General features: G+C 38.8%; 2 protein-coding genes across 2 annotated transcripts; both read left to right on the plus strand.

Moving 5' to 3' along the window:
• Positions 1–2,605: 2,605 nt before the first annotated feature.
• On the plus strand, positions 2,606–3,481 carry LOC109470159 (E3 ubiquitin-protein ligase TRIM71-like). Its single transcript, XM_019768942.1, has one exon. It carries the CDS (start codon positions 2,606–2,608, stop codon positions 3,479–3,481), a length of 876 nt encoding a protein of 291 aa, XP_019624501.1.
• A 4,122-nt stretch (positions 3,482–7,603) lies between these two features.
• On the plus strand, positions 7,604–11,508 carry LOC109470160 (E3 ubiquitin-protein ligase TRIM71-like). Its single transcript, XM_019768943.1, has 4 exons — positions 7,604–8,009; positions 8,310–8,412; positions 8,503–8,585; positions 10,643–11,508. Exons 1-4 carry the CDS (start codon positions 7,604–7,606, stop codon positions 11,506–11,508), a joined length of 1,458 nt encoding a protein of 485 aa, XP_019624502.1.
• The last annotated feature ends 3,243 nt before the right edge of the window (positions 11,509–14,751 follow it).

The following is a 14,751-nucleotide window of genomic DNA, read 5'->3' on the forward strand; positions in this document are numbered from 1 at the left end:
CCTGAACATGCTATGGTCTTGACTTTTTAGTGAATGATAGCTTTTTCTGCCAGTAATAAGTGGTGTGGGGTTGGTCTCCTAGCAGTTTGTTCTGGAACTGCATGAAGGTTTCTGGCGAAACCTTTCAGAGCAGATAAATTCACAAAGAAACAATGTATTTTTATGATTTTTGGTATGTGGGTAGCTTAGACGGAGATCTACATTATTAATGCAATTATGCAAATGAGGACTTAATTTTCATAATTAAGGAGGAAATTCTATAATCACAGTGTTTTATATAAAAGTACTTATACATGTAGTCTATTTAATCTGTGGCAGGCGGAACATCAACAGATATTAATTATGCAAATGATGACGTAATTTGCATAATTAATGTGAAAATTCTGTGACTCCTTATTGGTGAATAGTGAGAATTTTATTCTTTGTGACATGTGAAAGTTACTTAAAAGTTAACACCACTATGCATATATTATGTTAATGTTGAGGTCATTTGCATAATTAACGAGGACATGTTGAAATGAAGTATGACAAAGGAGAGAAAAATATTTTCATTTGAATTTAGAAAACCATTAATTAAACTAGATTATGCTAATTACGACCTTATTTCTATAGTCAATGAGATAAATAAAAAAACATTTACAAAAACTCATGGAGGTATGAAATCTCCGAATTCTTCTTGGTAATGTCTCTTTTATGTATTACACGCCTACTGAATTCATTTCCCTTGCTAACGCAACACCCTAAAATACAAATGTTTTACATGTATTTTCGATAGTTCTGCTGTTATCTGCAATATTTCAGATGATTAGTCAGTAATCATCCTGATGAAGGCGACAGTTGAAAAGTTGATCTCTGTGTGCTCATTGTGTTGGAATAAAGTTCCAACATTTCATTATGATTACTACTAACATGATAATATTTCAGGTTGTACGCGTCGCCGAGTGTACATAGCGATAGTAACGGCTGCCGTTCTTGGGTTGTTCATCTTGACTGGAGTCTTTCCCTGGTTATACTTAACCGCACAGGTACGCTTCTGTCTTACAGTCTTGTCGATTCGTTCATCATTTCCTGAAATTGGTGCAAAATCGACCTGCAGCTATTCAATTCAGACAGGGTTCAGATAATTTATCATGATGTCGCTGAGCCAATTACGATACCCTGCAATGACAATACAATTCTCTTAACAGCAGGCAGCGACTGCGGATACTTCTACTACTGCTGCTAATGCCGCTACTAATACTACTGATACTGCAGCTGATACAACTACTGCTACTACTACTACTACTGCTAATACTACATTTACTACTACTGCTGCTAGTACTGCTACTGCTCCTTCTGCTACTGCTGCTGCTGCTACTACCACTGTTACTACAGTCGCCAACACCCCACATCACAAAGGTGAGTTCAAGAGACAATGTGTTAAACTTGGTCCCTCTATGTCTTTAGACAATTTCTTAAACTTGTTACCTCTTTGTCAATACCTCCATGAAAAATGGAGGTATTGTTTTTGGTGCCTCTCTCTGTTTGTCAGTCTGTCTGTCTGTTTGTCTGTGTATGTGTATGTGTGTGTGTGAGTGTGTGTTTCCACAACCTTGTAGTCAGCATTACTTCAGAACGCCTTTATGGATTGTGATGATATTTGGTGTGTTGGTAAGCCTTAGGAAGACAAAGGTTAAGGTCAAATATGGGCCTCATGGTGGCCGACCTTGGCACTGCAGCAAAACTTCCGGTTTTTGTATCTTTTGTTATGGACATCCTATTGTCTTGACTTTTGGTGACTGGTGCCTTTTTCTGCCAGTAATAAGTGGTGTGGGTTTGGTCCCCCTAGCAGTTTGTTCTGGAACTGCAGGAAGCTTTCTGGCGAAACCTTTCAGAGCAGATAAATTCACAAAGAAACAATGTATTTTTATGATTTTTTGGTATGTGGGTAGCTTAGACAGAGATCTACATTAATGGATGCAAATTATGCAAAAGATGACTTCATTTGCATAATTAATGAGGAAATTCTGTAATTCCAGTGTTTTACATCATAGGACTTTGGTAAATGTAATGTTTATAATCTATGCCTATGGCAGCTGGAATATCACCAGGTACCAATTTTGCAAATACGGACCTAATTTGAATAATTATCTGAAATTTCTATGACTCCTTAGTGGTAAATGATGGGAATTTCATACTTGGTACATGTGTAAGTTAATCAAAAGTTAACATCACGATACATTCATTATGTTAATGTGGGTGTCATTTGCATAATTAAAGAAGAAATTTACATTTACATATCAAGCATATATTTCATGGAGGTATGAGATCCCGGAACTCTTGTTTGACAATGCTTTAAACTTGGTCCCTCAGTGTCATTAGACAATGTTTTAAAGACTTTGCTTCTCTGTGACATTAGACAATGCCTAAGATTTTGTCCCATATCAGCCTTCCCTTAGTTAAACAGAGACTCTGTGTGTGTGTGTGTGTGTGTGTGCGTGTGTATGTGTGTGTGTGTGTATGTGTGTGTGTGTGTGTGTGTGTGTATGTGTGTGTGTGCGTGGCGTGGCGTGTGTAAATGTAAATGTGTAAAATTTTAATTTGGATTATGCTGTTTTTGTCACTCATGACAAAAGGTTGTGACGTAAAGCCGGAGAATATCACGTTTGGTGGAAGGGGACAAGAACCTGGAAAATTCAAGAGGTACGGGTTCAATGGCGGATTCGGAGTTGCCGTGTCTGCTGACAATGAGGTATTTGTGACTGATCGTGACAACAAACGAGTCCAGGTCTTCAGCATGAATGGGACCTACCTCCGCCTCTTTCCAACCGTTGTGCCGGGTGAAAGTATGGCAATGTTCCCTTATAGTGTTGCCTTGGACGTAGAGCCTGGCTACCTGTGGGTACTGGGGAAAGGGCATTACGAACCATGGAAGCACCATATAGAATATAAAGGACATGTCGTACAGTACAGTAAGAACGGACAGCCCATTAAAAAGTTTGACGTAAGCCTCAGTCCCTACTATCACGTCATTGCGATGGACGTGCGCAACAATAAAGTTATCATGGGAAACAGTGGTACAATTACGATGTTTGATCCAAACGGTTCTCGTTTCTTGAGTTCAGAAGTGCGTACGGATTACGGGATCGGAGGAGTCATTTCGGATAAGGAGGGAAATATCCTGCTGACGGATGGGTATAAAACCGTCCAGAAGTACAATCAATCTGGAATAAAGGTACTTGAATTTGGCACCTATGGAAAGGCTAAGGGCCAACTGGATTATCCCAAAGGTATTTGTCTTGACTCCTCTGGTCACATCATCGTGGCAAATACTTACAACCACCGGGTAGACATGTTCACACGACAGGGCGAGTTTGTCCGCACTATCGTGGACATTAAAAGCCCGTGGGGTATCGCTATGGGACCATGTGGAGAGTTGGTGGTGACTAGCTCAGAAACCGAAATTGTAACTATCATTCCTCGCCACATGGTGGGTCCTTAACCACCATATGACAAATGCATGTTTACATAAATATTTCCTCTCATGGTTTATACAAAAAAAATTATTCCTCTGATCTTTATTCCTTACATTTTGGTGTATGCCTTACTACTTGACAGTTACTTAGCTGTTTTAATGCTTATATATTGCAGGACAAGTAAACATGATATAAGAGTTAATAGTGTATAAATCAATTTGTATAATGAAATAATCTGTATTATCAGTAATGTCATAATTATATTGGCCGAAATTTATACTTACAAACATCGAGAGTTTAAAAGACTTAGTTTGGAATCTTTCATTAGATATATATATATAATTTTCTTTGAAAAAGCAGAATGACTCATTTCAACAAGGAAAGGGAAGATTGAAAAACACAGAGGGAAATGGGAATCTCTATGTACATAATCAATATATTATCATTTTACTCATGATTGTTATTTTCACTGGCTTTACTTTACTATTGTTATGACAATGGTTTTGTTCAATGATTTGTTACGATTTAACTATTGTTATGACAATTGTCATGATGAATGATTTGTTATTATTTGATTTATTGCTATGATTCATTTTATGATGAATGATTTGTTATGATTTGAACTATTGTAATGACAATGGCTTTTGATGAATGATTTTTCATGATTTAAACTATTGTTATGATCAATGATTTGTTATTATTTGAATTATTCCCATGAAAGTTTTTTGATCGATGATGTGCTATGATTTGAATCATTGTTATAATTATTGTTATTATCAAGGATTTGATATGATTTGAATTATTGCTTTGATTATTGTTATGGTCAATGATTTGTTGTGATTTGAACTATTATTATGACAATGGTTTTGATCAATGATTTATTATGATTAGAATCATTGTTCTGATTATTGTTATGCTCAAGGATTTGTTATGCTCTAAATTATTGTTATGATTATTGTCATTATCAAGGATTTGTTGTTATATAACTAAACAGTTTCTTAGCTGTTATAATGCTGATATATTGGAGTACATGTAAAAAGGATATAAGAGTTAATGGTGTATAAATCAATCTGTCAGACGTGTAGAATGAAATCCTCTGGCCTCCCAAGCACTAATAGTGTACTAAGTTTGATCTAAAATCCTTCTTCTGTTGAAACTTTATCTTACTGGTGTACCTATATTCTTTCATTAATCTATTAGGAAGAATTTTACGTGTCTTAATGTAATCAGATATTAAAAATACCTAATATGAATAAAAACTTACAAGCTTTGAGAGTTTAAAAGACTTAGTTTGGAATCTTTCATTAAATATACAGTTTTCCTTGAAAAAAGCACAACGACAAGGGAAGACTGAAAAACACAGGAAAATAGGTGTAAAGAACCTTTCTCAAGGGAACAACATTAGGGGTCTACCAGGAACTCTAACCCAGTACCTTTAGACTCTAAATTACCAGGCCTAACCAAAAGCCTGAGACCATCTTCGTTGATGAGAAGGTTACGGGTGTAGAAAGAATCATACATGTATAGTCTAACAGCTCCCAAGCCTCAATTACTACTAGGTTCATCATACCTGGCCATTGTGTACATTAAGCACGGCCCTGCTGGGGAACTCTTGACCCAGCGGCACTCTTGGCTGGGGCAATGTTGTTTCAACAAATATTCAAAGAAGATATTTTCCCAGGAAAGCCACTGTTGACAGATTCCTGTCTGTAACTTTTTATTTTAACCTAGATATAAAGCCAAAGCAAGACTTCGCCTGCCCTTACAAATGTCCAATCACCAAAAGCCCACTACAGCAACGTACGGACCTCCAACGACGCCCATTTCCGAACTAGATCTTGCTATCGTCAATGGTAACTTGCTCACAAAAAATCCATTTGCAGATTCTCGAATTATCCTGCTAACAACAATAACAACCAACTCAAAATGTCAAATTCAATGACATGGGAACCCCCCACGAGGCCCATTTCCGAATTTGATCTTCATATTCTCAAGGGTAACTTGCCAACTAAAAATCATAGACAACCATTTAGGGATTCCCAAGTTATCTGGAGTACAACAAAATGCGGAAACACAAAAGGTCAGCAGATCAGCTCCAGTCACGTAAGAACCCCCCCCCCCCGAAGCCCGTTTTTGGCCTCCTTGACAATGCCCATCACTAAGACAACCTGCCTGCCAAAAATCGTGAACTTCGGACAATGCTTTAAAAAATTATCGTGCATAATCTGCCAAACAGTACCAAAACGATTTCATAGCCTTCTCGTCGAAGGCAACAATGTGGCCATTTTATGGAGTACAACGTTCTATACCTCGATATTTCTAGTAGGCAAAACACGTCAATGGCCACTTTCACATGATGCAACAAGCGATATAGGTTTTAAACGCCTTCTCCAAGGGTGCACCGTTGGGTCTTCTTGGAATTCTAAGCTAGTGCCATTATTCTAAGTCAACAACCCTAATCAGACGACCACCTTGCCTGCTTCGTTGATGAGAGGTACGTGGGTGAAAGAAGAGAACATCATACATGAATAGTCTACCAGCTTCCAAACCTCAGTGATTACTAGGTTCATCATACACGTATTGTCTACTTGCTTTCAAACCTCCACCCACGTCCACAGACAAAGAAGTTGGATCAGTCCACTTTAACTCCTCCCAGCGTAAGGGCAGCTTAACACCATGAGAAAGTTTAATTTCGTAGATATACTTTTAATATCCTTTCTACAGACATCTTACATTTAGACACTGTAACCGTTTTCGTCTAATAAATATGTTTACGAAGATTACAATGTGGCCATTTTTGTGGACTTCAGTGTTCAACACCCTAATGAAATACATGTACAGATGCATTCCACTTTGTAGCATTCCAAATCATGTTTTAGTGTTGAACAAGATTTTGAATGCAACGACTCTTTTGCGGGGAGGGGGACATAACGTCAAGGGAATATGTTTATTCAATATTCATATCAACTTCCAGCATTGAGTCTATCCAATACTAGACAAGACTCCTTTGTGGGGGCGTAGTGTCTATGGGATATGTTTATTAATTAGTTACATCATCTCTCGGCATTGAATCTCTATTTTGCTGTTGAGGTCGGTCCGCCCTGCAGACAGTTAAGCTGCTCGCAGAAGCCTCTCCGTAAGTACGGAATTTCTGAACCCATATTCTTTATATTTCAATATCACCCCACAAATCAGTTCGGATAATATGTTTTTATTGACTATTATCAGTAGAAATTGATCAGTGTACATTTTCACTTTCATTGTGCAGAAAAATGACGAGTTTTATCTTGTGTGGTTTCAAAAATACATGAACAAACCTGCAATGTGATTTAAACACGACTGTTGCCATAAAACTACAACATTTGTGTTAAGGCGTACTAAAAATCACCTATACTTACATGACATCGCGCTCGTCAACAATTGACGTAACCAGTGAATCTTGTGTAATCACAAGCTAAATAACCTCGAGATTGCCAAGAAACATGCAAAATGTGTAATGAACCATTAGAACATCTTCAAGTAAAAAGAACATGTCAGCTACACTGTGCATCGTACCCCAAACAGGTCAACACGTACTTGTTGACATGAATTGTCTGGTATATCAGCTCAGAAGATCATTAAGACGACTCGTGCGCTGCTACATCTGCATAGAAATGGATTGATTCTGTCTGCCTGAGACATTGACAAACTTCAGAATTTTTTGCAGTAGGCCACACTGTGCACATAGCCATACGTGATTCAGCATAAAAGTGTTTACATGTGTTGCGCTCTGAAAACCTATCATTGTATAAAGCAAAGACATCGCATGAAAATGTTTGTAGTCACATGACAATGTAGAACTTGATAGCATTTTTATTTTGTACGTAAATGTGCATATTTATGGTATGTGGTGCTGCTGTAATTAGTTGTACAACATCACTACAGCGTCACTTTGTTTTCCCTCATGCAGATTAAAGTTTTAGAAAACGAAAAGGTCCAAAAGCCATGGCTGAAGACTTGCCCTCCAACGTAGATACTTCAGCTTTAAGGGGAATGACAATAGCATAGTGCACACACAGGCCAGGGATCCGAATTCGATGTACACACATAACACCATAAGCCCTGATAGGATTTACGTTAACCCTAATCCGATGTACCTACAAAGCACCATGGAGCCAAACGCCAGCCCTGGACCTAAGTCAAATAAGAGTGATGACAGCCAGACATCAGCTGATGCACATGACGAAGCCTCCTTTAGGCCAGCTGACAACATTAACAACGATTGCCTTCAGCCGTATGCTGTAACACGCTGCCAGCAAGACGATGAGGTCTCAATCAAAATGCCAGAAAACATTGAGGGCAATCCCCACACCCATCCACACGCTGTTACCTACCAGAAACATGATGGAATTGCCATCGAATCAGCTGACTGTGATGTCGTCCAGCCCTATGCCGTTAAATACGAAGATGAAACTGTTGGTGACTCAGCAAACAATGATGGCAATCCCGGCATCCAACGAAGTGCAGTTAACCACCAGAAAAACGAGGAGCCCTTCCTTGGGCCACTCAACTGTGATGGCGGTCAGCCTTACGCTGTTAAATACCATGAAGATGACGATAGTGGCAGTGCTATGTCTAAAACCAGACATACAGTCAGCATCGGACCTGAAGACGAGGTCATTCAACCATATGCTGTCGCATACATGTGCCAGAGTGTCAATGACGTCTCGACCAGCCCGTCGAGCAATGATGTCCTGCATGCACTAGATCCAAATCCGATGTACGCTGCCGCAGACATGGTCCGGGGTGACGTGGGGTGGAACACAGCTTCAGGAGACTCTCAAATATGCCTGTCCTCCCAGAATCAGAATCAACCAACGGCGGCATCAAACAATATCAATGACGTCTCGACCAGCCCGTCGAGCAATGATGTCCTGCATGCGCTCGATCCAAATCCGATGTACGCTGCCGCAGACATGTGCCAGGGTGACGTGGGGTGGAACACAGCTTCAGGAGAAACTCAAGCAAGCCTGTCCTCCCAGAATCAACCAGCGGCTGCTGCAAATAGCATTAATAACGCCAATGATTTCTTGCATGCACTTCATCCAAATCCGATGTACGTGCCAAACGCCCGGGTTCCTACAGCGCACGGTAAGAACTTTACCAAATTCATAAAACTATTACTGGACAGAAATCTTGTCATTGGTAATGTCTTTTTTGTGTATTACACGCCTACTGAATTCAAATCCCTTGCTGACGCAACACTCGTATTGACGTATTTTTAATAGATCTGCTGTTATCTGCAATATTTCAGATTCAGTCAGTAATCATCCTGATGAAGGCGACGGTTCAAAATGTGATCTCTGTGTACTCATTCTGTTGAAATAAAGTTTCAACATTTCTCCATGATTACTACCAACATGATAATATTTCAGGCTGTACGCGTCGCCGAGTGTACATAGCGATAGTAGCGGCTGCTGTTCTTGGGTTGTTCATCGTGGCAGGAGTCTGTTCCTGGTTATACTTAAGCGCAGGGACACCACAGGTACGCTTCTGTCTTAGAGCCTTGTCAATTCGTTCATCATTTCCTGAAATTGGTGCAAAATACGTTGACATCGGTCCGCAGCTTTCAAATTTAGACAAGGATCAGGTAATTTTTATCATGATGTCGATGAGCCAAATACGATACCCTGCAATGACAATACAATTCTCTTAACAGCAGGCAACGACTGTGGATACTATTACTCTCGGTTGGGTTAAGGCAGCCTATGGCCAACTATGATTAGTATTTCATACATATGGCTGTAACTTTTGATAGCTTGGTCGCATCACAACTTAACTTCACACAGTTCTAGTAGTACTTGAAACACATTGAATAAAGGTTATTTTGTTTTTACTACTTCTGAATTTTTGGGTTAAAAATCAACATTTTGGTTAAAAAAAAGCTGTTTACTTCATGGCTTTACGCCCAAGCGGTAACAACACCTTTCATCATGATATTTTGCAAGTAGAAAGCCAACCCCCTATTTATTATTTTTGTCCGAGGCTATTTTGTTTTAAATGACAGTTACATTGTTTTTTTGGGCCAAAAACGACAGAAACGGCTATTTTTCTGTCATTTTTTGTTAAATAATCGCCACAGTTAAAAAATTTCGACTTATATGCAAAATAGCCTCGGACAATTTTGATAAAAAAGTGATAATACGTAAACATGGATTACTCTAAAGATGAATTATGTTGTTTTCAGCTGGGCGTAAAGCCGTTTAAGTCATACTCCGTGAATAAAATGCGTAACAACGCGGGTTTACAGGGGAAACATACAAATGACCGCCGGTAACCCCGAATTCGAACACACGTTCTATTCGAATGACGTCATATCGAACATGGTGGAACATGATTCGGGTTCGAAACATGTTTGTGGCAATCGTGCAGACACACGGCGGAACTCGAACATGAATATCAGCCTAGGCCGCCTTAACCCAACCGAGCTACTACTATTACTACTGCTGCTGCTGATGCCGCTACTAATATTACTGATACTGCTGCAGACACTACTACTACTACTACTAATACTACTACTACTACTACTACTACTACTACTGCTGCTGCTATTACTACTTTTACTACTGCTGCTGCCACTACTACTGCTGCTGCCACTACTACTGCTGCTGCCACTACTGCTACTGCTGCTAATACTACTACTACTACTACTACTACTACTGCTACTGCTACTGCTACTACAGGATGCTGTTGTTCTATCCCCGAGCTCCCGGCAGTCTCCAACACCCCACATAAGAAAGGTGAGTCTAAGAGACAATGTCTTAAACTTGGTCCATTTGCGTCATTTGACAATGTTTTAAACTTGGTCCCTCTGTGTCATTAGACAATGTTATAAAGACTTTGCTCCTCTGTGACATTAGGCAATGCCTTAGAATTGGTCCCTCTGTGTCATGAGGCAATGGTAGGATATTGGATTGGACAATTGCAATAAACAAGATTATTTCCTCTTGTGGTTAAAATAAGCTATATGCATCAGGGCCTATATCAACCTTCCCTTAAACATAGACGGCGTGTGTGTGTGTGTGTGTGTGTGTGTGCGTGCGTGTGTGTGTGTGTGTGTGTGTATGTGTCTGTGCGTTTCGTGTGTAATTGTAAATGTTTTAAATTTTATTTTGGAAAATACTTTTTTTTTACACTCATGGCAAAAGGTTGTGACGTAAAGCCGGAGAAGATCACGTTTGGTGGGCAGGGAAAAGAACCGGGAAAATTCCTGAGAAAAAAAGACTACGGATTCGGAGTTGCCGTGTCTGCTGACAATGAGATATTTGTGACTGATCGTGACAACAAACGAGTCCAGGTCTTCAGCATGAATGGGACCTACCTCCGCCTCTTTCCAACCGTCGTGCCGGGTGAAAGTATGACGATGTTCCCTTATAGTGTTACTTTGGACGTGGGGCCTGGCTACCTGTGGGTACTGGGGAAAGGGGAATACGAACAACGGGGGTCCGATATGTGCTATAAAGGACATGTCGTACAGTACAGTAAGAACGGACAGCCCATTAAAAAGTTTGACGTAAGCCTCATTATTAGCTTTTATCCTGTCATTGCGATGGACGTGCGCAACAATAAAGTTATCGTGGGAGACGGATATACAATTACGATGTTTGATCCAAACGGGTCTCGCTTTTGGAGTTCAAATGTGCGTACGGCATTCGGAATCGGGGGAGTCATTTGGGATAAGGAGGGAAATATCCTGCTGACGGATGGGTGTGAAAACGTCCAGAAGTACAATCAATCCGGAGTAAAGATATTTGAATTTGGCACCGATGGAAAGGCTAATGGCCAACTGGATTCTCCCAAAGGTATTTGTCTGGACTCATCTTGCCACATCATCGTGGCGAATACTAAAAACAACCGGGTAGACATGTTTACACGACAGGGCGAGTTTGTCCGCACTATCGTGGACATTATACGCCCGTGGGGTGTCGCTATGGGACCATGTGGAGAGTTGGTGGTGACTAGCTCACATACCTACACTGTAACTATCATTCCTCGCCACATGGTGGGTCCTTAACCACCATACGACAAATGCATGTTTAAATATTTCCTCCCATGCTTTATGCCAAAAATTGTACTCCTCTGATCTTTATTCCTTACATTTTTGTGTATGCCTTACTACTAGACAATTACTTAGCTGTTATAATGCTGATATATTAGAGTACATGTAAAAATGATATAAGTGTTAATAGTGTATAAATCAATCTATATAATGAAATCACCTGTATTATCAGTAATATCAAACATCGAGAATTTAAAAAAACTTAGTTTGGAATCTTTCATTAAATATATAAGTTTCTTTGAAAAAGCTGAACGACTCATTTCAACAAGGAAAGGGACGATTGAAAAACTCAAAGGGAAATGGGGATTTTTATGTACATAATCAATCTATTATCATTTTACTCATGACTGTTAGTTTCTATTGGCTCCACTTTACTATTGTTTTGACAATGGTTTTGATCAATGATTTGTTATCATTTGAACTATTGATACGACAATGGTTTTTGATCAATGATTTGTTATGATTTGACTATTGTTATGACAATTGTTATGATCAATGATTTGTTATTTGAATTATTGCTATGATTATTGTTATGATCAATGAATTGTTATGATTTGAACTATTGTTATGACAATAGTTTTGGTTAATGATTCGTTATGATTTGGACTATTGTTATGACAGTTGTTATGATCAATGATTTATGATTTGAATTATTGTTATGATTATTGTTATGATTTTAATTATTGCGTAATGGATTGTTCAGTGTATTATGTATTGCTTGGATATATGAATAAAATAATACTTTGTGTTATGCAAACAAAAATTTATTCCTCTGATATAGCTTTATTTCTCATATTTTGGTGTATGCCTTACTACTAAACAGTTCACTTAGCTGTTTTAATACTGATATATTAGAGTACATGTAAAAAGGATATAAGAGTTATCAATCTGTATGATGAAATCATCTGGCCTTCCCAAGCACTTATACACTAATAGTCTACTAAGTTTGATTTAAAATCCTTATTCTGTTGGAACTTTCTCTTACTGTTGCACCTGTATTCTTTCATTAAAATATTAGGAACACTTGACGTGTCTTAATGGGACCAGATATGAATAATACCTGATATGAATAAAAACTTACCATTACCGTAATTCACTTGTTCCCATTATTACATTGACAACAGATGAATAAAGAATATTGAGATAACTGTAAAAGAAAAAGGAATATAAGTGCTGTTTCCGTTGAGGTCCGTTTGGACCCTTTAAACGACATGCAAGCATTAGATTTAGCATACCTTCTACAACAATAAGCCAATCCCATTAAAATCAGCTTTGCTAGAGAGTCCCTAACCGAAGCTACATGTAGGTACTCACATTCAGCTGAGCTGACAATCGAAATAGGTGTAAAGAACCTTTCTGAAGGGCACAACATTGGGGAGTCTACCAGGAACTCTAACCCAGTACCTTTGGAATTCTAAGCTAGTGCCTTTACTAATACTTTTATTCTAAGTCAACAAACAACCCTAATCAAAAGACCACATTGTCTGCTTCGTTGATGACAAGTACGTGGGTGAAAGAAAAGTATCATACATGAATAGTCTACCAGCTCGAAAAAAAAATTACTACTAGTTTCATCATACACGTACACGTATTGTCTACTTGCTTTCAAACCTCCACCCACGTCCACAGACGAAGAAGTTGGATCAGCCCACTTTAACTCCTCCCAGGGGGGGGGGAAATCAACGTCTAAAATTCTAAATTGATGAACACATTTCTGCAAAAATTTTCTTTACGAAACCACTTTCTTCACACATCTTGTATTTCACTGCTATAACTGATTTTTCGTTTTATCTTATATGAACAATACAATGTGGCCATTTTGGTGGACTGCAGTGTTCAACATCCTGTCGTTTCTATACAATACCAGACAAGAGACCTTTGCGGGGGTATTCATGACGTCTATAGGGTATGTTTCTTCAATGTTTATATCATCTCCCTGCACTGAGTTTCTTTTTCGCTATTCTGGTCGGTTCTCTCTGAAGACAAGTCGCGCCTTCGCTCGCAGAAGCCTTCCTGTGGGTACAGAATCTTCCTTCTCCATATCTCCATATCAGTCTACAGTAGCACTCCAAGGTGTAGGTAATGTTATTAATGTGTTGATAGGTTTGGTAATGTAATGTAAAGTTACAGTAATGTGTTTGTTACTATAGTTAATAATCTGTATTATCAGGCCTCCAATCTACGTTATATTGAAGAATCCTGTTTCGTTGGATATTTCTTAAATCTTTCTTTTATTGTTGTACCTAAAGTATATTAAGTCGACCAGCTCTCAGGTCGCAATCAGATTCATCACACAGCTATATTCTACCGGCTTCAAAACTTCCTACAGACGGAGAAGTTGGGCACGTTTACTTTAACTCTCTGGAGGAGGGGCAGGTTAGTGCCTTGGGAAATTTTAAATTCATAGACACAAACAAATTCTACATACTTCTTACAAATACCTCCAAAAGTATTTTATAACCATTTTTGTTACATCTTATGAAATTACAATGTGGCCATTTCAGAGAGCTCGATACTCAATACTTTGATTTTTTTCTATACAATACCAGACAAGACTTCTTTATGGGGGTATGACGTCTATAGTATATGTTTATTCAATATTTATATCATTTGCCGGCACTGATTCTCTATTGCGCATGCTGTTGAGATCGGTTCTCCCTGCAGACAAGCCGCTCACAGAAGCCTCTCCGTAAGTACAGAATGTCTGAATCCTTCTTCTCATTTTAATCTTACCACTAAAACCGTTTAATGATAGTATTTCCAGTTTGGATCATATTTTATTTCTTCTTGACGATTTGCAGTAGAAATTGTCTGGTGTGTATGGTAATTTTCTCTTTTATGGACGATACACAGCAACCACCCAAACTGTGCAGAAAAGTGATTAGTTTCATCTTATGGAGTACCCATGACAAAAACGCCTAAACCCTTAACGTCTACTTGAAGAGTACGTACAATCTTAGCGCGGACATATGAATTGTCTGGTATCAGAAGAGGACACGTACATTGCTTCATCTACATAGAAATGAATTGATTCTGTCTGACAATGACGTAAGTTAACGTCAAAGTTGTTTTTCAGTGAGCCATACAGTGTACATTATAAGCCATATAGGATTCAGGCAAACATTTTAGCATGTTTTACCAGTCAATTTTTCGTATAACGTAATGACGAGTTATCATCACAACTGACACCGCATTTCA

The sequence above is a fragment of the Branchiostoma belcheri genome, unplaced genomic scaffold (assembly GCF_001625305.1).
Source record: "Branchiostoma belcheri isolate BF01 breed outbred unplaced genomic scaffold, Haploidv18h27 scaffold22, whole genome shotgun sequence".
Taxonomy (NCBI): Eukaryota; Metazoa; Chordata; class Leptocardii; order Amphioxiformes; family Branchiostomatidae; genus Branchiostoma; species Branchiostoma belcheri.